Below are 23397 nucleotides of genomic sequence, written 5' to 3'. Positions count from 1 at the left end.
GACTTTTTTCTAGCCGATCTCTCTACAGGGTGACTTGTTTGTAGCTGAACTCTCTATAGGGTTTTCTGCTTGTAATTGAACTCTCTACAGGATGGTTTCTTTGTAGCTGATCTCTCTACAGGGTGACTTGTTTCTAGCTGATCTCTGGATGATTTGTTTCTAGCTGATCTCTCTACACGGTGACTTTTTTCTATCTAAACTCTGTATAGGGATATCTGTTTGTAATTGAACTCTCTACAGGATGGTTTCTTTGTAGCTGATCTCTCTACAGGGTGACTTGTTTCTAGCTGATCTCTCTACACGGTGACTTGTTTCTAGCTGAACTCTGCATAGGGTTATCTGTTTGTAATTGAACTCTCTACGGGATGGTTTCTTTGTAGCTGATCTCTTTACAGGGTGACTTGTTTCTAGCTGATCTCTCTACAGGGTGAACTTGTTTCTAGCTGAACTCTTTACAGATGATTTGTTTGCAGCTGAACTCTCTACATGATGGTTTCTTTGTAGCTAAACTCTCTACAAGGTAATTTCCTCTAGCTGATCTCTCTACAGGATGATCCATTTGTAGCTGAACTCTCTACAGGGTGATTTGTTTGCAGCTGAACTCTTTATATGATGGTTTCTTTGTGGCTGATCTTTCTTCTTGCTAATCTCTCGACAGGGCGACTTTTTTGTAACTGAAGTATCTGCAGGGTGATTTGTTTGTAGTTGAACTCTCTACAGGGTGATCCTTCTAGCTGATCTCTCTACAGGATGACTTTTCTAGCTGAACTCTCTACAGTGTTATCTGTTTATAGCTGAACTCTCTACGGGGTGATTTTTTTGCAGCTGAACTCTCTACATGGTGGCTTCTTTGTAACTGAACTCTCTTTAAGGTGATGTCTTGTAGCTGATCTCTCTACTGGATGACTTGTTTCCAGCTGATCTCTCTATAGAGTTATAACTTTCTCTATAGAGTTATAATATGTTTGTATAGCTGAACTCTTTACAGAGTGGATTTTTTGATTGGTTGCTGAACTCTCCAGTTACACGGTGACTTGTTTGTACTACAGAGTGACTTGTTTTTAGCTGAACTCTCTACAGCGTGACTTACTTGTAGCTGAACATTGTATGAAGTAACTTGCTTGTAGCTGATCTAGATGAACTCTCTACTGGGTAGATTTTTTTGTAGCTGAACCCTCTAAGCAGTGACTTATTTGCAGCTGAATTCTCTACAGAGTGACTTGTTGTAGCTGAACTCTCTACAGGGTGACTTGCTTGTAGCTGAATTGTCTAGCTATAAGATTAACTGTTTGTAGCTGAATGCCCTACAGAATAACTTGCAATGTAATATAATTCTATAATGGAGTAAGTTATAATCGTAGCTGAATGCTCTATTAGGATGACTGTTCTATTAGAGTATCTCGATCTCGCATGTGCTACACGTAGTTGGCTTTCAAATCATAACTCAGTTGTTTGTAATCCGATTCTTTTGTACTACTGCAGGAACTTTCTATGATAATTATTCCAGATACACACCAATTTTCAGCTCATTGCTCTAAGCGGTTTGCCTGGTAGGCATGTAAACTAATAGTTTTTTGTTCATAAAAATCGATAGCGTAATTGTGACACAGGTTGGGTTTTGTGTCATATCTTGATGGCCTTTAACTAGATTCTTTTAAAACCACAAAAAAGGCACTCCTACGATAGTTACTCCATCTACACAGCAATTTTCAGCTCATTCCTTCAAGGGGTTTACCCTGTGCGCGTGACAGACCTTCGACATTATTTTACGCAACTATTCGATCATAACTCTGTGAATGTTCATTGGCTTCCTACCAAACTTGATACTGAGATACGCTTTAATGAGCCCTTTAAGTGTGCGAAATGTCATCCCGATTGGAGCACGCATTCGTGTTTTATGGCAGATTTTGCAAAGTGTGCGAAAAGAAGTAGAAGAAAAAAACCCCTAACTTTTTCCGCTTGTATCTCGAAAATGGCTGGAACAATTTTCTTCACATTTGGAATGTGTACTCTCCTACCTAGCTGGCACTTCTGTAGCAACGTTTGTTTCAATCAGATAATGAATCACGGAGCTACAAAGGTGTGAAAATCGCGTTTACTTTCTCCCTGTTAATATACTCACGGTGTGGCGCGCCGGCTTCTTGGGCTGCATGACACACTTGATATGGGTAATATGTAACTGTAACTAAATAGTTTAGTTGTAAATAATATGTAATATGTAGCGAGTTACATTAAAAAAGTAACTGTCCGAACACTGCATATATTCCTAGTTGTTATTAGAAACAGGGCTGGTGAAAACTGCAATTTATTGGTCAGGCCAAGTAATGGGTACACCAGGGTTACCACTAAGATGCGTGCAATACACTTATTTGCAAAGCATGCCTTTGTAGGTTGTCTGGGGTATACCAAATTGAAAAAAACATGACATAGCAACTCTGAGATTACATCTGGGAGTGCTTTTAGATAGAAATTTAACACTATGCTGTACTGTTTGTGACTGTTCTATTAGAATATATTGATACTTTTCCACAAATAAAACCTGCTATGGCCACTACCATAGTGGCCATAGTGTCCTAAGGACACCTCAGAAACTTTATTTGTCACTAACAGCACAGGATGCTTTGCTGAGGGTCTATTACAGAGAATATAAATGTGGAACACCAGATTATACTATTTTCATTTCAATACATAGACACATGCATAAATCATATACAAGCACAAGATACACACAAATGTGCAAACAGTATACCTACTACCCATATCCATGCATATACACCACATATTGGTTGTACTTGATGTAAACAAGTTATTATTACAGTGCTCTCGTAGGTGAGCTGGTAGTGCTCTTACTTGGAGTTAGAAAGTTCTTGCAGTGCTTGAAACAGAGGCACTGGAGAGTGAAGGATTATCACTGACATCATATTCAATCACAATAATTGTTGTAATGTGAAACCAATATTAGTTGCTTATGTACTGTATCAACATTGTTATGTTAATGTGCATGATTTATCTCAATATGATTACCTCTTTTGGTATGTTGGTAGACTACTGGTGTGTTAACAGAGGCAGAGACAACTTTTAGAAGGGATGATGGGTGCATGTAGCCCAGACATTCTGTGACAGCGGGACGTGAGGATATGAGTATGTACACATTGGTGTACTTTTCACATGCAGACATGCCAAATATGGGGATTTGCCTTACACGGGATCATGTATTAAGGTTTTAATAATTATCCCTTTGAAATTAAATAAGATTTTTAATAAGCACTGATTTCGTTAACTGCATGGATATTTTGGCATAGCCGTTCTTCCATACAAAAGCTACTAAGAACAATTCACATTATTATACTTAAAATGGAAAACTGGAGGAGGAGATAACATCATCAGACAGACCACTATGGTGCAGTGGATTCCTCAAGGGTATGGTACATTAATTGTGTACTCCGGCGTCTTCGGACATAAGAACACACGGTCATAAAATTCACGATCAATAAGAGTACCAACGTACATTTACAAGTGTTTACGTATGCTAGTGGAGGTGTAAAAGGGACTTTCCAAGGTACTTCCCCTACTAGCACAAGTAGTATGACCAAATACAGAAATATAGTTGATTGTGACCTACATGTACTTTGCGAAAGTGTGTAGATATAACTGTAAGTTAATATCGCTTATATAATGTTTTTGTATGAGTAAATATTAAAAGTGCATGTGTTTCAGTCCTTCTCTTCACTCTGACTTGGCTGAACATGAGTGAATTAATTAGAGTTAGCAGTTGTGAGGAGGAATCTCAGATGGTGGTTGCTACTTTATATAGTTGTTACTCACCTATCAATGTAAAGCCCTACTACCACAGGTATAGGCTGAGGTGGGGATTTGCATTCCTGAAAATTACAATTCCCCACCTACTGGGGAAGTACTGGTGATACAACATTGCCCCCACATATCCTGACAAATCTCCCAGTAGCAAAACCCAGCTGTGGTTAGTTGGGCTTTGTACAATAACCCATAGCTTCTGTCACATTGTAGCTAGCTATTTCAGTTTTCAACTTACTTCAAGTAGGTTTTAGTGATGACAGATAGTAAGTCAGCATCCATGAAATGCTGCATTGGTGTGTTTCTTGGACAATGACAAATCTCCACCACCCTGGAAACTTAACAGTCCATTCCCCCACCAACCCTGACCTTCAGCCCATACCTGTGGTAGTCAGGCATTACATTGATAGGTGCATTAAATGTGCTCCTGACTCCTGTTATGTATTTTGTTGTTTATACTATGAGGTCTTAACTGCATGACATTATCCTGCATTTCAAGGTCTCATTATTGTGATCTACTGCATCATCAACACCATAATTGCAGATGTCTGTGTTATGGGCAGGTTGGGACTAATGACTACATGTATTATGATTACAGCATTGTAATTCTCCATGTCAGTTTCTTTCAGGGACTCATGTTTGAGTATCTTGAGAGTTAAGTGTCCATATGTTTGTCTTTGTAGTGCACACTTTGCCAACTTGCTGTTTACAAATGTGTTCTCAGTAGTGTGGGAATGTGTAGTAGTGTGGGAATGTGTGATATCAGTTATAGATGTCACTATAGTCGTGAGTCTTGACCGGAAGTTCCAGGAAATTTGACTGCAGACAAAAGATAAACAGAAGTGAATATTTGCATGAATAAGGTTTTTTGGCTGACAATGGTCTAAATTATTGGATTTGTTTGTGTTTTAGAGTTAGGCACGTGTTACATGTTTTTGTCCCAATAGTTTCATGGCTCTAATAGTCAGACCGTTTTCTTTCCCTACTTTGTTACTGGGACGAATGTGCATTTCATGATCACATTTGAAAGTTCTACAAATTTAGCAAATGAATGCTTGAAGGTTTGTTTCTAATAATTATTTCAGTGCAATATGCATTCATATATTTTTGCAAAAATGTACTGTAGTCATTGAGATAGTGTATACAATGTAATCTAAATTCAACTGAATTTATTTTCTAAATTGTTACTATGCTTGTGTACTATAGTAACCATGGTAACTAATGTTTGTTGGTAAAATGCATTTGCCACATATCTCCTTAACAAACAAAGTGTTTGAATTTTCCGACATTTGTCCCACCACTACTTAGTTTACAGATCAATACTAGTAATGGCTCTAACCACCTGTGTGATCATGAGACAACCCTGATTATGAAGGTGTCCAGCTGGTTTTCCAGGTGCAATGAGATTTTGTAGAACCTTCAACTGCCTGCTTATTGTGCTTTATAGTGCATGCCAATTAAATTTATTACCTACTGTAGGTTTAGATTGACCACACAATTAACAAGTTGTGTTTCTTGACAGGTCCAGTGAAATTCAGACATTGGTTTATTAGAGGAAGGCATCCCATTAACTATGCTAGATGACAAATGGAGGATTTGCAGACCGCCTTAGTTGCACCCCACCCCATCCCCTTCTTGGCAACACTGATACAATGACACAAATCCAACATTAAGAAGCAAAGTCAATTATCATTCTTATTTGTCTACCAACATGGGACAGTGGTTTATTTTTAAAAGTGCACTTTGTGAAATACTGTATTGTTGCATGTATCAATTTAATTAGCTTGCGTTACATGTGATATGTTAATCATTAGCTGTCTGGCTTTACTGTGCATGAGCACTAATTCATTAGAATTAGAATTCAGAAAGTTAGGTCCGAATTGGGAGTGACAAATAATAGCAATCAAGTGATAGTTAGTACATTGGTGGTGCGAATTATCCTGAAAACACTCTCCCTAGGAAAGTTACACTTTCACAATACGTTTATATCAGTGTTGGGTTTGTGTTTATACTGCATCTTTAAAAGTTATCATATGGATTAGGCATGTGGTAAAAATAAAAATCTGTTTTACAGGCAATCCAGTACTAGAAAACTCCTGTGCCAGTATTACTCCACAAAAGACAGCTATTTTCAATGATAATTATGGAAATAACACTAACACGAGCCGAGATATCAGCGTAATAAAGTGAACTTGGTCTTATTTTCGTGGTTGCTACAAGATAACCACTCATTTACAATTCCGGTTCCTACTGTACAATACATTTCTAATGGAAATGATTGCATAATTCAGGACTAAAATTGCAAAACTGTCCCTACATGTAGTTTCTTGGCTGCATGCCTCACTACTGTGGGTCTTAATTCCTATAATTGTTGGATGCCTGTTAAAGCAGGTTACTTGTGCCCAAGAAACAATTTACTAAATTTAGTAGGTAAAGAGTTCAAGCTGTAAAACCAGGCAGTAAAACCAACATTTTTGAATATAACACAGTGTTACAAATAAAACTTCATGCATGAAACATGAATAGACACATAGTTTTTGTTTGAGCACTATATGGGTGCTTCCAGTGTCTATTATTTATCTTTTCATAACCAGGCTAATCCGATGGTGTATAAGTTATATTAATTTGAACTTTGTTTCAGTACATACTAAAGCAATTAAAGTGTGACTAAACTTTTTATGTACAGTACCACACATTTTTTTACCCAGTATATTTAAATATACTATTATTGCTTTGCTCAACTGGTCACATCGAGACACATGGTACGTGCAGCCTGGTACGCCACACTGTGAGTATACTGAAAGGTAAAAGAAAACGCGATTTTCATACCTTTGTAGCTCTGTGATCCTCACACCAATTTGAACCAATTTTGCAGCAGAGGTGCCCACTAGGTAGGCCACCCCACATACCAAGTTTGAAGAAAATCGCCTTAGTCATTTCCGTAAGATATGAGTGACCAAAATTTCATTTTTTTTCTTCATTTTTTCCTTCTTATTCTTCTTTTCACACACTTTGAAAAATTGCTATAAAACACAAATGTGTAATCAGATCACCTTGTTATTTGGTACACATAAAGGAAGTCCAAAGGTGAATGTTAGAATCAAACTTGGTGCAACGTCGTTGAATGGTTCAGGAGTTATGACCAATTTTTCATGTAAAACAAGATCAATTTGTTGTCACGCCTGCAGGGTAAATTGCTTCATGGGATGAGCTGAAAATTAGTTTGTGGAAAGATCAACCACTGTAGAAGTGCCTTTTGGTGGTTTGAAAACAAGTATAGGTAAGACATGCATTGCTAGGAGTCTTCGGTGGATAAACAACCCGAAAGAATGATGTAATAATCACCGAGGTGGAGCCGAGGTGATTATATAATTACATCATCCCTGAGGGGTGTTTATCCACTGAAGAATCCTAGCAATGCATGTCTTAGTAATTTAGACAATGGCCTGTGGTGACTGGAATTTTGTTTTGAACCCACAAAGTATGCAATTTGTTTGTTGAAGTTTGTGGCTACACTGTAAACTCAGAAGTATGATGTTCATACTGATGGTATGACTCCCGCGGTTACTTAGTGTGATGCTCATACTTCAGAAGTATGAAAACCACACTAAGTGATGGCAGGAGTGATACCATCAGTATGAACTTCATACTTCTGAATTTACACTGTAGGTATCTTACTAGGTTCCACCTGTTTACAGGTGTCTTACTAGAATAAAAACCTGCATACGTTGCAAATATTAAAGCATTCTTGACATGCCATTGTCTAATTGAAATTAAGATCATGGAGATACAGCACAAAACCGAAGGTGTGCAACAATTACACGATCAAGATTCATGAATAAAATTACCTAATTTTCACACCTACCAGGCAAACTGCTTAGAGCAATGAGCTGAAAATCGGTATGTCGCTGGAAAATAATCATAGAAAGTCCTTGCAGTAGTACAGAAGAATTGGATTACAAACCATTGAGTTATGATTCGAAAGCCAACTACGTGTAGCAAATGCGAGATCAAGATACTCTAATTGAACATCCACCCTAATAGAGTACTCAGTTATGTTTATCACACTTACTCCATTATAGAATTTTTTCCATTGCATTGTAATTTATTCTGTAGGGAGTTCAACTTCAAACTGTTAAATTTATAGACAGTTCAGCTACAAGCCAAGTCACTCTGTGGAGAGTTCAACTATAAATGTATTGCTGTAGAGATTCAGAACATTACAAGTCACACTGAAGAGAGTTCAGCTATAGACAAATCATGCACCCTGTATAGAGTTCAGCTACAAACAAGTCACTCTCTACAGAATTTAGCTACAAACAAGTCACAATGTAGAGAATTCAGCAACCAAAAACCACCCTGTAAAGAATTCAGCTATACAAACAAGTTACTCTAATAGAGAGATCAGCTAGAAACAAGAGAGAGTTCACAGCTAGAAGACGTCACCTTGTAGTGAGTTCAGCTATAAACAAATCACCCTGCAGGGAATTCAGCTACAAGCAAATCACACTGTAGAGAGTTCAGCTAGAAACAAATTACCCTGCAGAGAGATCAGCTAGAAGAAGTTATCTTGTAGGGAGTTGAGCTATACAAGAAACCACCCTTTAGAGAGTTCAGCTGCAAACAAATCACAGTGTAGAGATTTCGACTACAATCAAATCACTTTGTAGAGAGTTCAGCTACAATCAAATCACCCTGTAGAGAGAGCAAGTTAGAGAGATCAGCTAAAAGAAGTCACCTTGTAGAGAGTTCAGCTAAAAATAATAAACCACCCTGTAGAGAATTCGGCTACAATGAAACCATCCTGTTCAGAGTTCAGCTAGAAACAAGTCACCCTGTAGAGAGATCAGCTAGAAACAAGTCACCCTGTAGACAGATCAGCTAGAAACAAGTCACTCTGTAGAGAGCTCAGCTACTAACAAATCACCATGTAGAGAGTTCAAGTAGAAACAAGTTATGCTGTTAAAAGATCAGCTAAAAGAAGTCACTTTGTAGAGAGTTCAGCTACAAAAACTACCCCGTGGAGAGTTTATTGAGATCACCCTGGAGAGGAAACAAGCTACAAACAAATCACCCTGTAGAGAGATCAGCTAGAAGAAGTCTTCTTGTAGAGAGTTCAGCTACTAACAAATCACACCCTGCATAGGGACAAACAAATTACAAACAAAGCACCCTGTAGAGAGTTCAGCTACAAAAAATCACCCTGCAGAGAGTTTGGCTATAAACAAATCACCAAGCAGGGATTTTGACTACAAACAAATCACCTTGTAGAGAGTTGAGATACAAATAAACCACCCTGTAGAGAGTTCAGCTACAAAGGAACCATCCTGTACTAGAAACAAGCCTTATAGAGGGATCAGCTAGAAACATGTCACCCTGTAGAGAGCTCAGCTCAAAATAGAGTTCAGCTATGAAAAAATCACCCTGTAGAGAGTTCAGCTATGAAAAGATCACCCTAGAAAGAGTTCAGCTTGAAACAAGTCACCCAGTAGAGAGATCAGCTAGTAATAAGTAACCCTGTAGAGAGATCAGCTAGATGAAGTCACCTTGTAGAGAGTTCAGTTATAAACAAATCATCCTGTAGAGAGTTCAATTACAAAAAAATCATCCTGTACAGAATTCAGCTATGAACAGATTGTCCTTCCTGTAGAGATTTCATTTATTAAAAAATCATCCTGCAGAGAGTTCAGCTACACATGAATCACCCTGTAGAGAGTTCAGCTACAAAAAAAATACCCTGTAAAGAGATCAGCTTGAAATTATGAACGATGTTGGGAGTCTAGCTGTGTACAAGCAAATCACCACGTAGAGAGTTCAAGTTACCCTGTAGAAAGATCAGCTACAAACAAATCACCCTGTAGAGAGATCAGCTATAAAAAAGTCATCAGGTAGAGACTCAGTGGCTAAAAAAGGGGCTATTTGTGGCCAAAAAGCTAGTTGTAAATGGTAATTTGGCTAGTTGTAAAAGTCAGACTGAATAACAAGATGCACAACAGAAAAGAATAAAGTCAAAAATTACATACATGTGCTGTACATATTTATAGGGATTTGACTAAAAGTAACTCAAGATCCAGTCTTGAGATTGCTAATTTCAAAATTTTTCCACTTATGGTCCAATAAAATTGCAACTTATAGTTATGGTCATTTTCTCAGTCCACTATTGATATAAAAATTGCTTTAAAATCTTAGAAAACAATGGTTTGATCTAAAGAATTGGCTTGTACATCACTGTAAGTTTGTTTGCTATTTCCTAGTTCCAGATCTCCCTGATTCACTTATCTCATATTGCTTCCAGATTCAACCTTTTTATGCTTCAACTAGGTAAATATGCTCCCACCGGGCACACCCCTTCAGTCATTCCCTTCACTGACATTTTGCTACACAACAATCATGACAATATAGAACACAAAAATAATATGTAATTCAAACACAAAAGAAAATTTTGTTTATTACTACTACTACCCCCCCCCCCCCCCCCCCTTCCCCCTTCCCCCCCGGTTTCAGGTTTAGGTAGGTTGTAAAAAAATAGTTTTTTTAGCCACTGTAGAGACTTCAGCTACAAACAAATCACCCTGTGGAGAGTTCAGCAGCGAACAGATTACCCTGTAGAAGGTTCAGCTAGATACAAGTTAACCTGCAGAGAGATCAGCTAGAAGAAGTCACCTTGTAGAGAGATCAGCTAAAAACAAGTAACCTTGTAGAGAGTTCAGCTACAAAGAAACCATCCTGTAGATAGTTCAGCTATATTTCAAGTTACCCAGTAGAAAGATTAGCTGCAAACAAATTATCCTGTGGGGAATAATTGGTATGTAATAAAAATATGTATATAACTTGTATAATTACTAATAAAATCAAAAATAGGTAAAGTATTAAAAATCTTCTTTAAGTTCTTCTCTTATTCTGGAGGTAAAGAAAAAAAACAGATGGGTTAAAAGCAGAATACAAATGCAAAAAGAAGTGATATCTAATTAAAAACAACCAAGCTGTAAAAAAGGGTGCAGCCTCCAGAAAAGCCAGGATGAAAAGATGTGAAATCCAAGGTGGCAGCCAAGAAATGGCTGTAATAGTAGGTTAATGGTAGAAATTTTAATAACGACAATTCAGGTGAATTTGGTGCCAAGACCGATAATACTTGGTGCTCCAACATTCATCTAGATAGCTTCACATGATGCTGGTAGGAGAGCTACACCTATGTATTGGCAAATTTTGTGTGCTCACATTCCCTGTTTCACAAGTCTGGTCATATATTGTATTAGAAATTTTAATAAAGTTGTACTTGTTAAACATCATGACTCATACCTACCTTCTCATGCCTTTGTTGGTATAAATCACAAAATGCGAAATTAATGTTCTATTCTAGTATTGAGGTATGAACTGTTATGGTGATGTATTAATTTCCACCAATCACACTCAGTTTTTGTAGCCCTGGATACATATAAACGTAGGCCACCATTCATGTTGTTGTTTTAATGCTACAAAAACCCTTCTCCATTATAAGTAAATAATTTACTAAGTAAGAGCTTCTACATACACAGTATACAGGTATATGTACAGAGTTCCTGATACAAACTCTCCCATTGTGCATGTGCAGGTAGTCATACCTCATTTAAGATATACTGAAAAGATTGATCATTTTCATCATCAAACACAATATCCAACACTTCAGCAAAATCCTACAAAAGATTGGACTGGCTACACACAATCTCCACTACACTTGTTACATTGTATACTAAACAATATGGCTGTATTACAGTTAGTTGAGATTCTTACACGCTACAAAAAATATAGAGAAATGTAAGAGTCACTAAGAAATCTACCCACTGAGAAATTGAACAAGGCAAAAGTAATCATGGTCATGTAATTACAACTAGCTAATGGTCATTCATCACAATCAGTTTGGTCTATCCTATATACATGTATCCAAGGGTTCATAGAAAGAGTATCCACTGTATTGCCTGTATGCTTGAGTACTTTATGCTTTTTAAATTATATCTGGAAATTCTTTTTTTATTCACCTATTATTCCCAAAATTATTCTCAAATATTTCCTGGAATGCTCCTGGAATAGCAGAAGTCACATTGATTTTCTTCCACAACTGAAAAAATCACTTGCAGACATAAAAACAATGCGTAAAGATTGAAATACCCTAACAGAGCAGTCACATTAATTCTGGGTGACTGTTTTATTAAGGTAAGTGACTGCTCTATTAGAGTATCTTCATTTTTTCCATGATTTTGATCTAGCAATGTTTGAGGATGTGCCTTTACAAAATTCTTTGCAATACTACAAGACAAATATATGTGAATTCTAATTAATTATTCCTGAAGATTATCCTATTATTCTGGAATGATTCCTGATCTTTTTTACCACCTATTATTCCTGAAATTATTCCGGCATAATGTGCACATGCCTAATTGCCTGTTCAAAACACATTGCATTATGGTGTTGCATCATATCTCCAAATATTTGTGTAAACGTCAGTAAAAAATTTGCCATGAAAGACAGAACTATGCTAATACCAACATTCACATACTGTATCCTGTCTTACTGGTTTTTTGCTTGGATCCCTACATATTACTTTTGGTTATAGCATATATAATGTGGCTATGATATACATGTATGACTGTTCTATTAGAAAATTGAACAACATGGCTGTTGCATTCAGGAGACTGCTTTATTACAGTATCTTGAGTGAACCTTAGACAACTGGCCTACATGATATTTTTAAGGGGCATGGTCTTTATGTGCCTCCTTTTCACCCTGCTACCAATACCAAGTGTGTGGGTAAATTTGATCAACTCATTAAGAAGTGTGTTGCATTCGATTTATTAGATCATAAAGAGGCATGGTCAATCCTATCATGTAGCTAAAAGTACTGTACATCGTCCACTAGCTATAGTAATACCTCTTACAGCTGCACAAGTACATTAAATTGTAGAGACTAAATATGGAAAGTGTAAATATGGAAAACTGATCTCTCAATATGGTTTTGTTGCATGAAGAGGATGAAGGCAGACATGATTGAAGGTAAAAGGAAGGCAAAACATAAAGAGCAGACACTAATCAGAACCCAAAAGGCATATGCCACTGGTGAGTTCGTTATTGTGATGTAATATGTGACCAGATCTGAAAAAACCCAGGCTTACACTAATTTCACAATGCTTCTTGCCTGCAGGCGTCCCTGTGTGTATATATTGATCCCATCCAAAAACAGCTTGTAGCTGTAAAAAAGTGCGCGTCCAAGTAAAGCAGAGTTAACTGCGACAAAAAGTAATGATATCATAATGCGGCCATGTGTGAAGTGTGAAAGTTGTAAAATTAATATTAGCGAATCAGATAATGCAATATTATTGTTAAAGTGTTAATGAGAACTATGTGATGCTGCTAGTTTTAAGTGTGTGAGCATCTTCATAAATGCCACATAAATTTGATTCTCAATAAAGCAATGTGTATAGATTCTCTGATAGCAATAAATAGTTTGAGTTTGGCCGCCTTTCCTTTGTTCGTAGCATTGCTGTATACAGGAAAGGCGGCCAAACTCAAACTATTTATTGCTATCAGAGAATCTATACACATTGCTTTATTGAGAATCAAATTTATGTGGCATTTATGAAGATGCTCACACACTTAAAACTAGCAGCATCACACAGTTCTCATTAACACTTTAACAATAATATTGTATTATCTGATTAGCTAATATTAATTTTACAACTTTCACACCTCACACATGGCCGCATTATGATATCATTACTTTTTGTCGCAGTTAACTATGCTTTACTTGGACGCGCACTTTTTTACAGCTACAAGCTGTTTTTGGATGGGATTTCAATACTTTTTGTTAGAGTAAGCATATACTGTTGAAAACAATAGTGAATTTCAATGGTTTTGACAGAAACTCCAGATTACAGTGATAGAATATTAAAATGCAACTGTAATTTTAGTGGCATGCAACTGCATTCAACTAACACTAGTAAACCCTTAGTAATACTTTGCCTTTCATTTTGTACTGCATCAAGATACTCTAATAGAGCAGTCACAAAACAGCTGTAACACAGCAATCAATATTACAGCATATTTACAACTTCTGCCTAACGCTGGATTATATAGTTTAAATCACTAGCTACTTACAGACTTTACAATATAAAAATACAGCACTTGTAGAAACGTGACTGTTCTGTTAGAGTAATTGACTGCTCTATTAGAGTATCTCGATCTACTTCACGCATTGACTAATTCAAGTGGAGAAACCACGCCTTTGCAATAGGAACTCTTGTGAAATGAAATAAGAATAGTAGAGAAATGGCAAGTATGTACAGAGACAATAGAGGGGCGCGTAATTATGTCCTGTTGTAAATAAACGCCGTTAAAATTTATATTACTACTAAATAAGCACACCAGAATAGGCTGTGATCTTTGAGAGGCTGTTGTCTCATTGCTTTCCTAGTGCTACTGAGACACAATTGGTGAGTCTAACTATACATGTATTTGTGTTGTAAAACTTAATTGTAAAAAGGCGATTAGCGCATACCGGCATGATAAAACATGTGTTTGTATCTCGGTTTGTACAGTAGAGTCTCTCACGATTATTAGAGATAGAGTAGTAACACCTGACGTCACAGTTGTTACATAATCACTTCCCCGGGGCAGAAAATGTACGCATACCATTGGGGCACGAGTTTACTTTGCCTGAGGTTTGTTGAGACTGTCTTTCTAAATGAAACCACGTTGTCAGGAACAAAGAAGAGAGTAGTATAACAGATATTTAAGTAGTGCAGGTTAGTTTGATCCGTGCTGGGCGAGATATGGCTGATAATTGTGTGGGAAGCTGTTTTAGCCTTTTAACCTGGGTAAAACCAACCTGACAACAAGATTGGACAGAGTTTGTCTCTGTGCCCACTGTGAGCATTTATTATTGATTTATATTATTATCAAAGCTACTAGCTACCTTTTAAACCAACCTGATGCCCAAGTGATGTTTTTCATCATGTTTCTCATCTATGTCCTGAGTAAGTTTCATGCCGAATGGAGCACCAGAAGCCAAGTTGCAGCCTCTTGAAGGTGCTCCGCCATTGAATTTGCCCCACTTTTTGCCCTGCGGAAGTTACGGTTACACATTTTAACGTAATTTTGTGACGTAAAAGTTATCACTCTATTGGACCAGGGTAAAAATTTTACTGCTATATTTAGAGGTTGTAGCATTTGTATATCTTAGTATCTTAATAAATAATCCTCCATGATCACTAATCACTAATAGTACAGTGAAAACTGGTCATTATTCAGGTACAGACAAAATTTTCTGACCTAGCTTATTAAGGAGGTGGCTGCATTTTGCGGCCTTAAAATGGTAAGAAGCATGCTGTTCTAACTGGCTATAGAGATGGATTTAGTGTGAGCAGTGTATGAGACAGTGAGTACCGGCAGCAAGGGGGCAGCCAATCTGTTAGAGCATCAAAGGCACTACTTCAGACATGCTGTCAGCCCAACGTGTAAAAATTTTCACTTTTGGTCCTTATAAGTGAAAGTGATGAAGTCATTATCCATAGGATATTATATTTTTCAGAGTATCCCTTCAGTTATACTATATAGTAGCCAAGCATAAGATGAACATAACACAGCATTCCAGTGGTTTAGTGGTGACCACAACACTGCCTAAGTTAAACTGGTGAGATATGAGACTACCAGAAGCCCTGGAATGCCTTGAACACATGAAATACCAAATATCTAATGCCTGGCTTTCATCCACAGTGGACCTGTCTTGGTGGCCACTTGTACAGAAGGGGAACAGCTGCCACACAGCCTTGCGAACGAAACAGTTGCCATACCCTTAATTATCAATTTTTAAAATTTTGAGCAAAATTTTGCGTGCAAGCGAGTGCGATGTTGTGCTTTGGCAGTGCCGTGTATATGGTAGCCATATCAGATACTGCCTAGCAGTGACACATCATGAGTATTTAAGTCATAATACGTTACTTTATCATCCATCTAAATACTATCTAATCCAAAACAGCCAAGCTGTAAAAAAAGTGTGCGGCCCTCAGAAAGGCTATGGTGAAAAAAGATGTGAAATCCAAGGTGGTGGCCAAGAAATGGCTGTGATGGTAGGTTAATGGTAAAAAAATTTAATAATGACAATTCAGGTAAATTTTGTGAAGCGGCACAAAAATTCACCTGAATTGTCGTTATTAAATTTTTTACCATTAACCTACCATCACAGCCATTTCTTGGCCGCCACCTTGGATTTCACATCTTTTTTCACCATAGCCTTTCTGAGGGCCGCACACTTTTTTTACAGCTTGGCTGTTTTGGATTAGATTTTATTTCTTTTTGTATTTGTATACCCCAAAGCCAGCCCATAGGCCAGCTTTGGGACTTTTTTAACCTATGTTTTTTTTCTTTACTACAGGAAGAAGAAAAGATGAAGTTGATGTACTTTAAATATTTTATCAGTAAATGTACAAATTATATATTATATAATACATATGTGACCGGATTTGCGAAAAGGGGCCTTCCACACACATCCAATTTGCCAACTTTGGAAATTGATAACTTCAGATTGGAAAGAGCTATTGCCTTGAAATTTGGGCAGTGGTGATTTCTTTGCAGCTGAACTCTCTACATGATGGTTTCTTTGTAGCTGAACTCTCTACAAGGTAATTTCTTCTAGCTGATCTCTCTACAGGGTGATTTGTTTGTAGCTGAATTCTGTACTGGTGATTTGTTTGCAGCTGAGCTCTTTACAAAATGGTTTCTTTGTAGCTGAACTCTCTACAAAGTAACTTCTTCTAACTGATCTTTCTACAGGGTGATTTGTTTGTAGCTGAACTATCTACAAGGTAATTTCTTCTAGCTGATCTCTCTACAGGGTGATTTGTTTGTAGCTGAATTCTGTACAGGTGATTTGTTTGCAGCTGAGCTCTTTACAGAATGGTTTCTTTGTAGCTGAACTCTCTATAAGATAACTTTTCTAGCTGATGTCTCTACAAGGTCACTAGTTTGTAGCTGAACTCCCTACATGGTGGTTTCTTTGTAACTGAACTTTCTACAAGGTGAATTTTTCTAGCTGATCTTTCAATAGTGTGATTTGTTTGTAGCTTCACTCTCTACAAGGTAACTTCTTCTAACTGATCTCTCTACAGGGAGATTTGTTTGTAGCTGAACTCTCTACAGGTGATTTGTTTGAAGCTGAACTTTCTAAATGATGGTTTCTTTGTAGCTGAACTCTCTACAAGTTAACTTCTTCTAGCTGATCTCTCTACAGGGTGATTTGTTTGTAGCTGAAATCTGTACAGATGATTTGTTTACAGCTGAGCTCTTTACAGAATGGTTTCTTTGTAGCTGAACTCTCTAAAAGGTAGCTTCTTCTAACTGATCTTTCTACAGGGCAATTTGTTTGTGGCTGAATTTTCTACAGGGTGATTTCTTTGCAGCTGAGCTCTAAACAGAATGGTTTCTTTGTAGCTGAACTCTCTACAAGGTAACTTTTCTAGCTGATGTCTCTACAAGGTGACTAGTTTGTAGCTGAACTCTCTACATGGTGGTTTCTTTGTAACTGAACTTTCTACAAGGTGACTTCTTCTAGCTGATCTTTCTACAGGGTGATTTGTTTGTAGCTGAACTCTCTACAAGGTAACTTCTTCTAGCTGAACTCTCTACAGGAAGATTTGTTTGTAGCTGAACTCTCTACAGGTGATTTGTTTGAAGCTGAACTCTCTAAATGATGGTTTCTTTGTAGCTGAACTCTCTACAAGTTAACTTCTTTTAGCTGATCTCTCTACAGGGTGATTTGCTTGTAGCTGAACTATCTACAAGATAACTTCTTCTAGCTGATCTCTCTACATGGTGATTTGTTTGTAGCTGAATTCTGTATAGGTGATTTGTTTGCAGCTGAGCTCTTTAAATAATGGTTTCGTTGTAGCTGAACTCTCTCAAGGTAACTTCTTCTAGCTGATGTCTTTACAGGGTCACTAGTTTGTAGCTGAATTCTCTACATGGTGGTTTCTTTGTAACTGAACTCTCTACAAGGTAACTTTTTCTAGCTCATCTTTCTACAGGGTGATTTATTTGTAGCTGAATTCTGTACAGGTGATTTGTTTGCAGCTGAGCTCTTTAAAGAATGGTTTCTTTGTAGCTGAACTCTCTACAAGGTAACTTCTTCTAGCTGATGTCTCTACAAGGTCACTGGTTTGTAGCTGAGCTCTCTACATGGTGGTTTCTTTGTAACTGAACTCTCTACAAGGTGACCTCTTCTAGCTGATCTTTCTACAGGGTGATTTGTTTGAAGCTGAACTCTCTACAAGGTAAGTTCTTCTAGCTGATCTCTCTACAGGGAGATTTGTTTGTAGCTGAACTCTCTACATGACGGTTTCTTTGTAGCTGAACTCTCTGCAAGGTAACTTCTTCTAGCTAATCTCTCTACAGGGAGATTTGTTTGTAGCTGAACTCTCTACATGATGGTTTCTTTGCAGCTGAACTCTCTGCAAGGTAACTTCTTCTATTGATCTCTCCACAGGGCGATTTGTTTGTAGCTGAACTCTCTACATGGTGGTTTCTTTGTAGCTGAACTCTACAAGGTGATTTTTTCTAGCTGAACTATCTCTTTCCATAGTTGCATGAACTCCCTACAAGGCAACTTCTTCTAGCTGATCTCTCTACAGGGTGACTTGTGTGTAGCTGATCTCTATACAGGTTTCTTATTTCTAGCTGATCTCTTGAATTCTCTTCAGGGTGACTGCTCTATTAGGATGACTGCTCTATTAGAGTATCTCTATCTCGCACTTGCTGCACCAAGTTGGATTTCGTGTTATAACTCCGTGGCTTTAAGTCTGATTCTTCTACACCATTGATGATCCTTTCTAAGATGATTATTCCATCTGTATAACGATTTTCAAAGCATTACCCCAAGCGGTTTATCTGGTAGGCGTGGCAAGCAGTCGTTTTTTTTTATTAGCTAATCTCGATTGCGTAATTGTTACACACTGTTGGTTTTTTCGTTGTATCTTCCTGTTTTTTAACTCGATTTCTTTCAAACCACAAAAGGTTTGAGGTTCAATAGTTAACCTATTCACCCACCCATTTTCAGCTTCTTCCCATACGCGGTTTACCCTGTAGGCGTGACAACATATTGGTGTTATTTTTCGTGAATAATCGCTCATAACTCTTTGCCTGTTTATCGTATTCCAGCCAAAGTTGGTACCGAGATGCGCCTTTATATCCCCTTCTGTGTGCCAAATTTCAAGGCAATCGGATATGGCGTTCGAGTTTTATAGCAGTTTTTGTAAGTGTGCGACAAGAAAAAGAAAAATAAGAAGAAAAAAAAATGAAGAAACTGAGCCAATTTTTGAAGTCGCATATCTCGGGAACGCGCTAAGCGATTTCGCTCAAATTTGGAATGTAGAGTGCTGCAGTTGGGGGGCATGTCCACAACAAAAATCGTCTTGTTTCATCAAGGAAGCACAGAGCTACGGAGGTGCGAAAATTGCGTTTTCTTTCTTCCTGTCAATATACTCACGGGTGTTACGCGCCGGCTTCTTGGGCCGCACGACACACTACCGTGTGTCTTGATCCCTGAATGTGTCATTTTGTGTACAGAGCAATCTGCCACAAGAAGTGACCTGAGTAAGGTTTCAGCGTATTATTATTGTTAACCATTAATATTGTTCACCATTGTTAACCATATTATGTACAGTGAAACCTCACTTAGTGTCCACCTCTTCAATAAGACCACCTCATTATATTGGCCACCTATAGAAGGTTCAAACTATAGATAAACAGTAGTTTATGACCTCATTAATAAGGCCACCTTGTTACTCAGGCCAATTTTTTTTTGGTCCCAGAGCTGGCCCTATAAATGAGGTTTCACTGTATTTATGCGTATTTTTATTTTTTGTAACTTTTCTTCAGGTTTACTGATGGGCACTATGAAGCATTGTTGACTGGTCCGTACATAATGTGGTGACTTGAAATGCTAAAATGGTACGTAGCATGTCTTGTATACACATGTTGTAATGTGTTGTAATGTGTCCACACATCTTAGAAATAATTATAACTGTATTCTCTATAAATACTCAGTTCCATTGTGCCACTGGATCATAAGTGGGTTGAGTATGGATCATCCAGGACACTTGGGTCACATATTGTCCTGGCCAAGTGGGTCTCATCCACTGACAGAATATACAAGATCAGATTACTGCATAAATTACGGTGGAACTTGTTTATTGCCACCTTCACTCAATAAGCAGGTAGCAGTGTATAAATTCTCAATTTGGAATTGGCTTTTCAAGAGAGGTTGTATTTCTATACTGGTGGCCCATTAAGACAGGTTGTACTGATGGAGTGTACATACTAGAGATGCAACAATATCCTCCACTTAGTGTCGTTTGATAGTGATACAATGGAGACTATGTATTGTTGTAAACTATACTATTATATTGCAACTCTAGCACTTATTTATAACAGGAATGTTTGTTAACAGTTTAGACATACTGGAGCCACACCCACTCATCTGGATTCTACAAATGGAGTCATACCAACTTGTGACTGCACTTATTACTCGTTACTCCCACTGTGTTTGGATGAATATACATGCCGTCGTGTGAGACTTGCTACCATGGCGGGCCACTGGAGAAGAGTTTCATAGCAGTTATATCACAGTCATTGTTGTACAATTCTTACATTATTGTTGTGAAAACTATTTGGTATTCATGTGTTCTCTGTATGTTGTAATTTCATGTGTAATTCTGTGTGGGGGTGCTATAAAATGCATGGTGACAATTGTAAATTTTTCAGGTGGTTTTGCATACTTCCTTCAGCTACATGTGCTAATTACTTACAGCTTGTGTCAACAACTGGTAACCGCAGTTGTGCTCTGTGCCATTCTTTAAGCCACGCCCTTAGAGAGCAAATTACATGGGGGAGACTAATTTCAAAATCGAACGATGGTATGCAGCACCATAGATTATAGACTATAATCTATGGCAACACACTTCTCTTTGTGGCTACATGTACTGATTAACTACACACAGCGCCAGTTCACCAATAACCAGTGACCGCAGTTGTGCTCTACGTCATTCTTTAAATTCCGAGTTAAATTCTTACAGAGAGCAAATTACGTGGGGGCGACTAAATTCAAATTTCAAACTAGCTATTCTCGAAATATATGTTTCAATCTCAACAAAATTTTTAGAACAGTTTAAAGACACATTACCCTACATGCCAAGCGAGTATTGCGGAAAACAACAATATGGGGCTTGTATTTGGCCTCTAGGCCGACTGAGGACGAGTGAAACTTCGTTTGGTGCTGAAATTACGACTGTAGGGTAATGATGTCTGGTGAAATCAATGATGTGAATCTTGAGGCGATCGAGATAGTACTGTAGCGATAGCAGGGTAATCAATGTTCGGAATGCACAAAGGAACGCAATGCATGCACCTGCGGTTGCATCTAACCGCATGCGAAAAAAAAACAAAAAAAAACAAAACATCCCCTTTCATGTCGGCAATCTCGATCACGAAACAGTCGGCAATCTCGATCACGAAACAGTCGGCATGGATTTGCTTCACTGCTTGTGTGGTAGTTACTAGTGACACGATGAGTTTAACTCTAGAGTTTCAGAGCGATAGCGTAAAAGACGGGTGAGTTATAAGACAAGCCAAATTTGACAACGTTCGTTCCTGTAAAATCCTCACAGTAGTGGTCGCTACGCTATACTGCTTGCGGCGTGCATTTCTGCTTTACTGGCCACGCGACTCACTACCGTGAGTCTTGATATATTATACCACAATTAGTTCCATAGGTGGTAGAGGGTGCTAATGCTCCCTCTACTATCTAAGGAATGATTTCTCATGATCAATAGTCCAAAGTTTAGGTTAGGGTTTGGGTTCGGCTTTAGCTACTATAAATCCAGTTAGGGTTAGGGCTTTGGTTCAGCCATATTCTTTAATATAGGCTAGATCACTATTTTTATATTATCTTGCATTTATGTATGTCTAAAATTCAGGGTTCAGCATTTGGCAGCAGTGGTACAGTGGTTAGGGCTCTGATGCATTATGAAAAGTTCTGGGATCAAGCTCAGAAATCTCAATTTTTATTATTTCACTTTTGTTTGAAGTTAAAGTCACAAAAGGCATCAAGCATTGTGAAATTAGTGCTATCCGAAAACCTGACACAGCTGTGCAAGCCTAAATTTACAGCATAAAGTATTGAATACAATGGGTGAAATATTTGCATATTATCAGAAAAAATTCTGTACATTTTTTGAATACAGAAGAAAGAGACTAACAATAAAAACCTTGATATCGGTTTATTTGCCTACTAAAGAGGAGTTGGAAAATCTTTGTTTCATTGCAGTAGACCTTAGGGTACGTAGGTTATGAGCATTTGCTTATGTCACGTCGAAATGTTCATAATTATACGATCAAATTTTCTTCACGATTTTATCTTTGTATGCAGTGAAGAATGGTGAAAGACAAACTCACCCAGTAACGCATTCCCCTATTCTTGGTAAACACGACGGTGAAAATATCAGCTCCGTATGTCAATCCATTCATAAGTTACAACTGTTTTAGTAAGCACCTATAATTTTGTTTTCCCTATACTTGCTGTACAAATCAATTTTTCTGTTGTTGCTGCTTTGTAGAGCTCTAACTCCGAAAGCTATTGGCATATGAGGATGAAACATTGCCAGATGGTACACTTGGCTAAATAGATTATAAATATATTTAATAAACAGGAATTTGAAAAATTCCTGATCGTGTCTGGTTTACACGGATCCAGTCACATGTGGCAGTCATATGATGCACTGTTTAGCCTCAAGTTTAGCAAATGTGGTCAGGCAGGCTGGCAGTAAGGTAGGCAGACTAACGTTCAGGCAGTTTTTATTAAAAATTCAGTACCCATTCTTTTGTAAGGGTTTTATTGCTTTCAATAGTATTTGTGGTATTAGTACTGTAACACTAGGTCTCTTATGTAAGAATGCTTTTCATCACATGAGATAGTTTTATGATGGTTTTTAAACATAGGTGACATTTTGGAGGCATGCGTCAGTACCCCCTCCTACTGTACTGACTGTATGACACTACCGTGCTGTACAATAAGGTTTAAAACTTTTAATCTGCAAAATTATGTATCATTCATGTATCAAGCACACGGTAGTGTGTCGTGCGGCCAAGAAAGCCGACGGCCACATCGTGAGTATATTAACAGTAAGAAAGAAAACAGCCTTTTCATGTGTGCATAGCTCCATGGCTCCTACTCCAAAGCACACCATTTTTGCATCATAGCTGCCCCCCAGGTAGGGTATGCCACACAGCAAATTTGAATAAATTCGCAACAGTCATTTGCGAGATATGAACATTCAAAATTTCGTTTCAATTTCTTCATTGTTCAAAATTTCATTTTAATTTCTTCATTTTTTTCTTCTTATGTTGTACAGGGGCTTCAATTTCTTTTTGCACACTTTACAAAAATTGCTATATAATGCAAATGTGTAACTCGATTGCCTCGGTCTTTGGCACAAATGAAGAGTGTGTAACGGTGGATTCACGTACCAAGTTCATTGTGAATCTGAGGAATATTCAAGGAGTTAT

General features: G+C 37.7%; 1 protein-coding gene and 1 long non-coding RNA gene across 3 annotated transcripts in view; one reads left to right on the top strand and one right to left on the bottom strand.

Moving 5' to 3' along the window:
• Nucleotides 1–23397, bottom strand: part of LOC136254619 (uncharacterized) — a 281340-nt gene that overhangs the window by 62203 nt on the left and 195740 nt on the right. Inside the window, exon 18 of the mRNA XM_066047363.1 lies at nucleotides 11415–11486. Within this exon, the coding sequence (XP_065903435.1) occupies nucleotides 11415–11486 (72 nt within the window). The remainder of the gene's footprint in view (nucleotides 1–11414; nucleotides 11487–23397) is intronic.
• Nucleotides 14254–20536, top strand: LOC136254664 (uncharacterized). 2 transcript variants are annotated; one of them, XR_010700652.1, is made up of 3 exons: nucleotides 14254–14276; nucleotides 19714–19785; nucleotides 20290–20536. It is a non-coding gene; the product is annotated as an uncharacterized lncRNA (long non-coding RNA). The 2 variants fall into 2 exon arrangements; XR_010700651.1 differs by having other exon boundaries at nucleotides 14261–14588.

Source organism: Dysidea avara, chromosome 4 (genome assembly GCF_963678975.1).
Source record: "Dysidea avara chromosome 4, odDysAvar1.4, whole genome shotgun sequence".
Classification (NCBI taxonomy): Eukaryota; Metazoa; Porifera; class Demospongiae; order Dictyoceratida; family Dysideidae; genus Dysidea; species Dysidea avara.
This window is presented reverse-complemented; position numbering and strand designations above follow the sequence as displayed.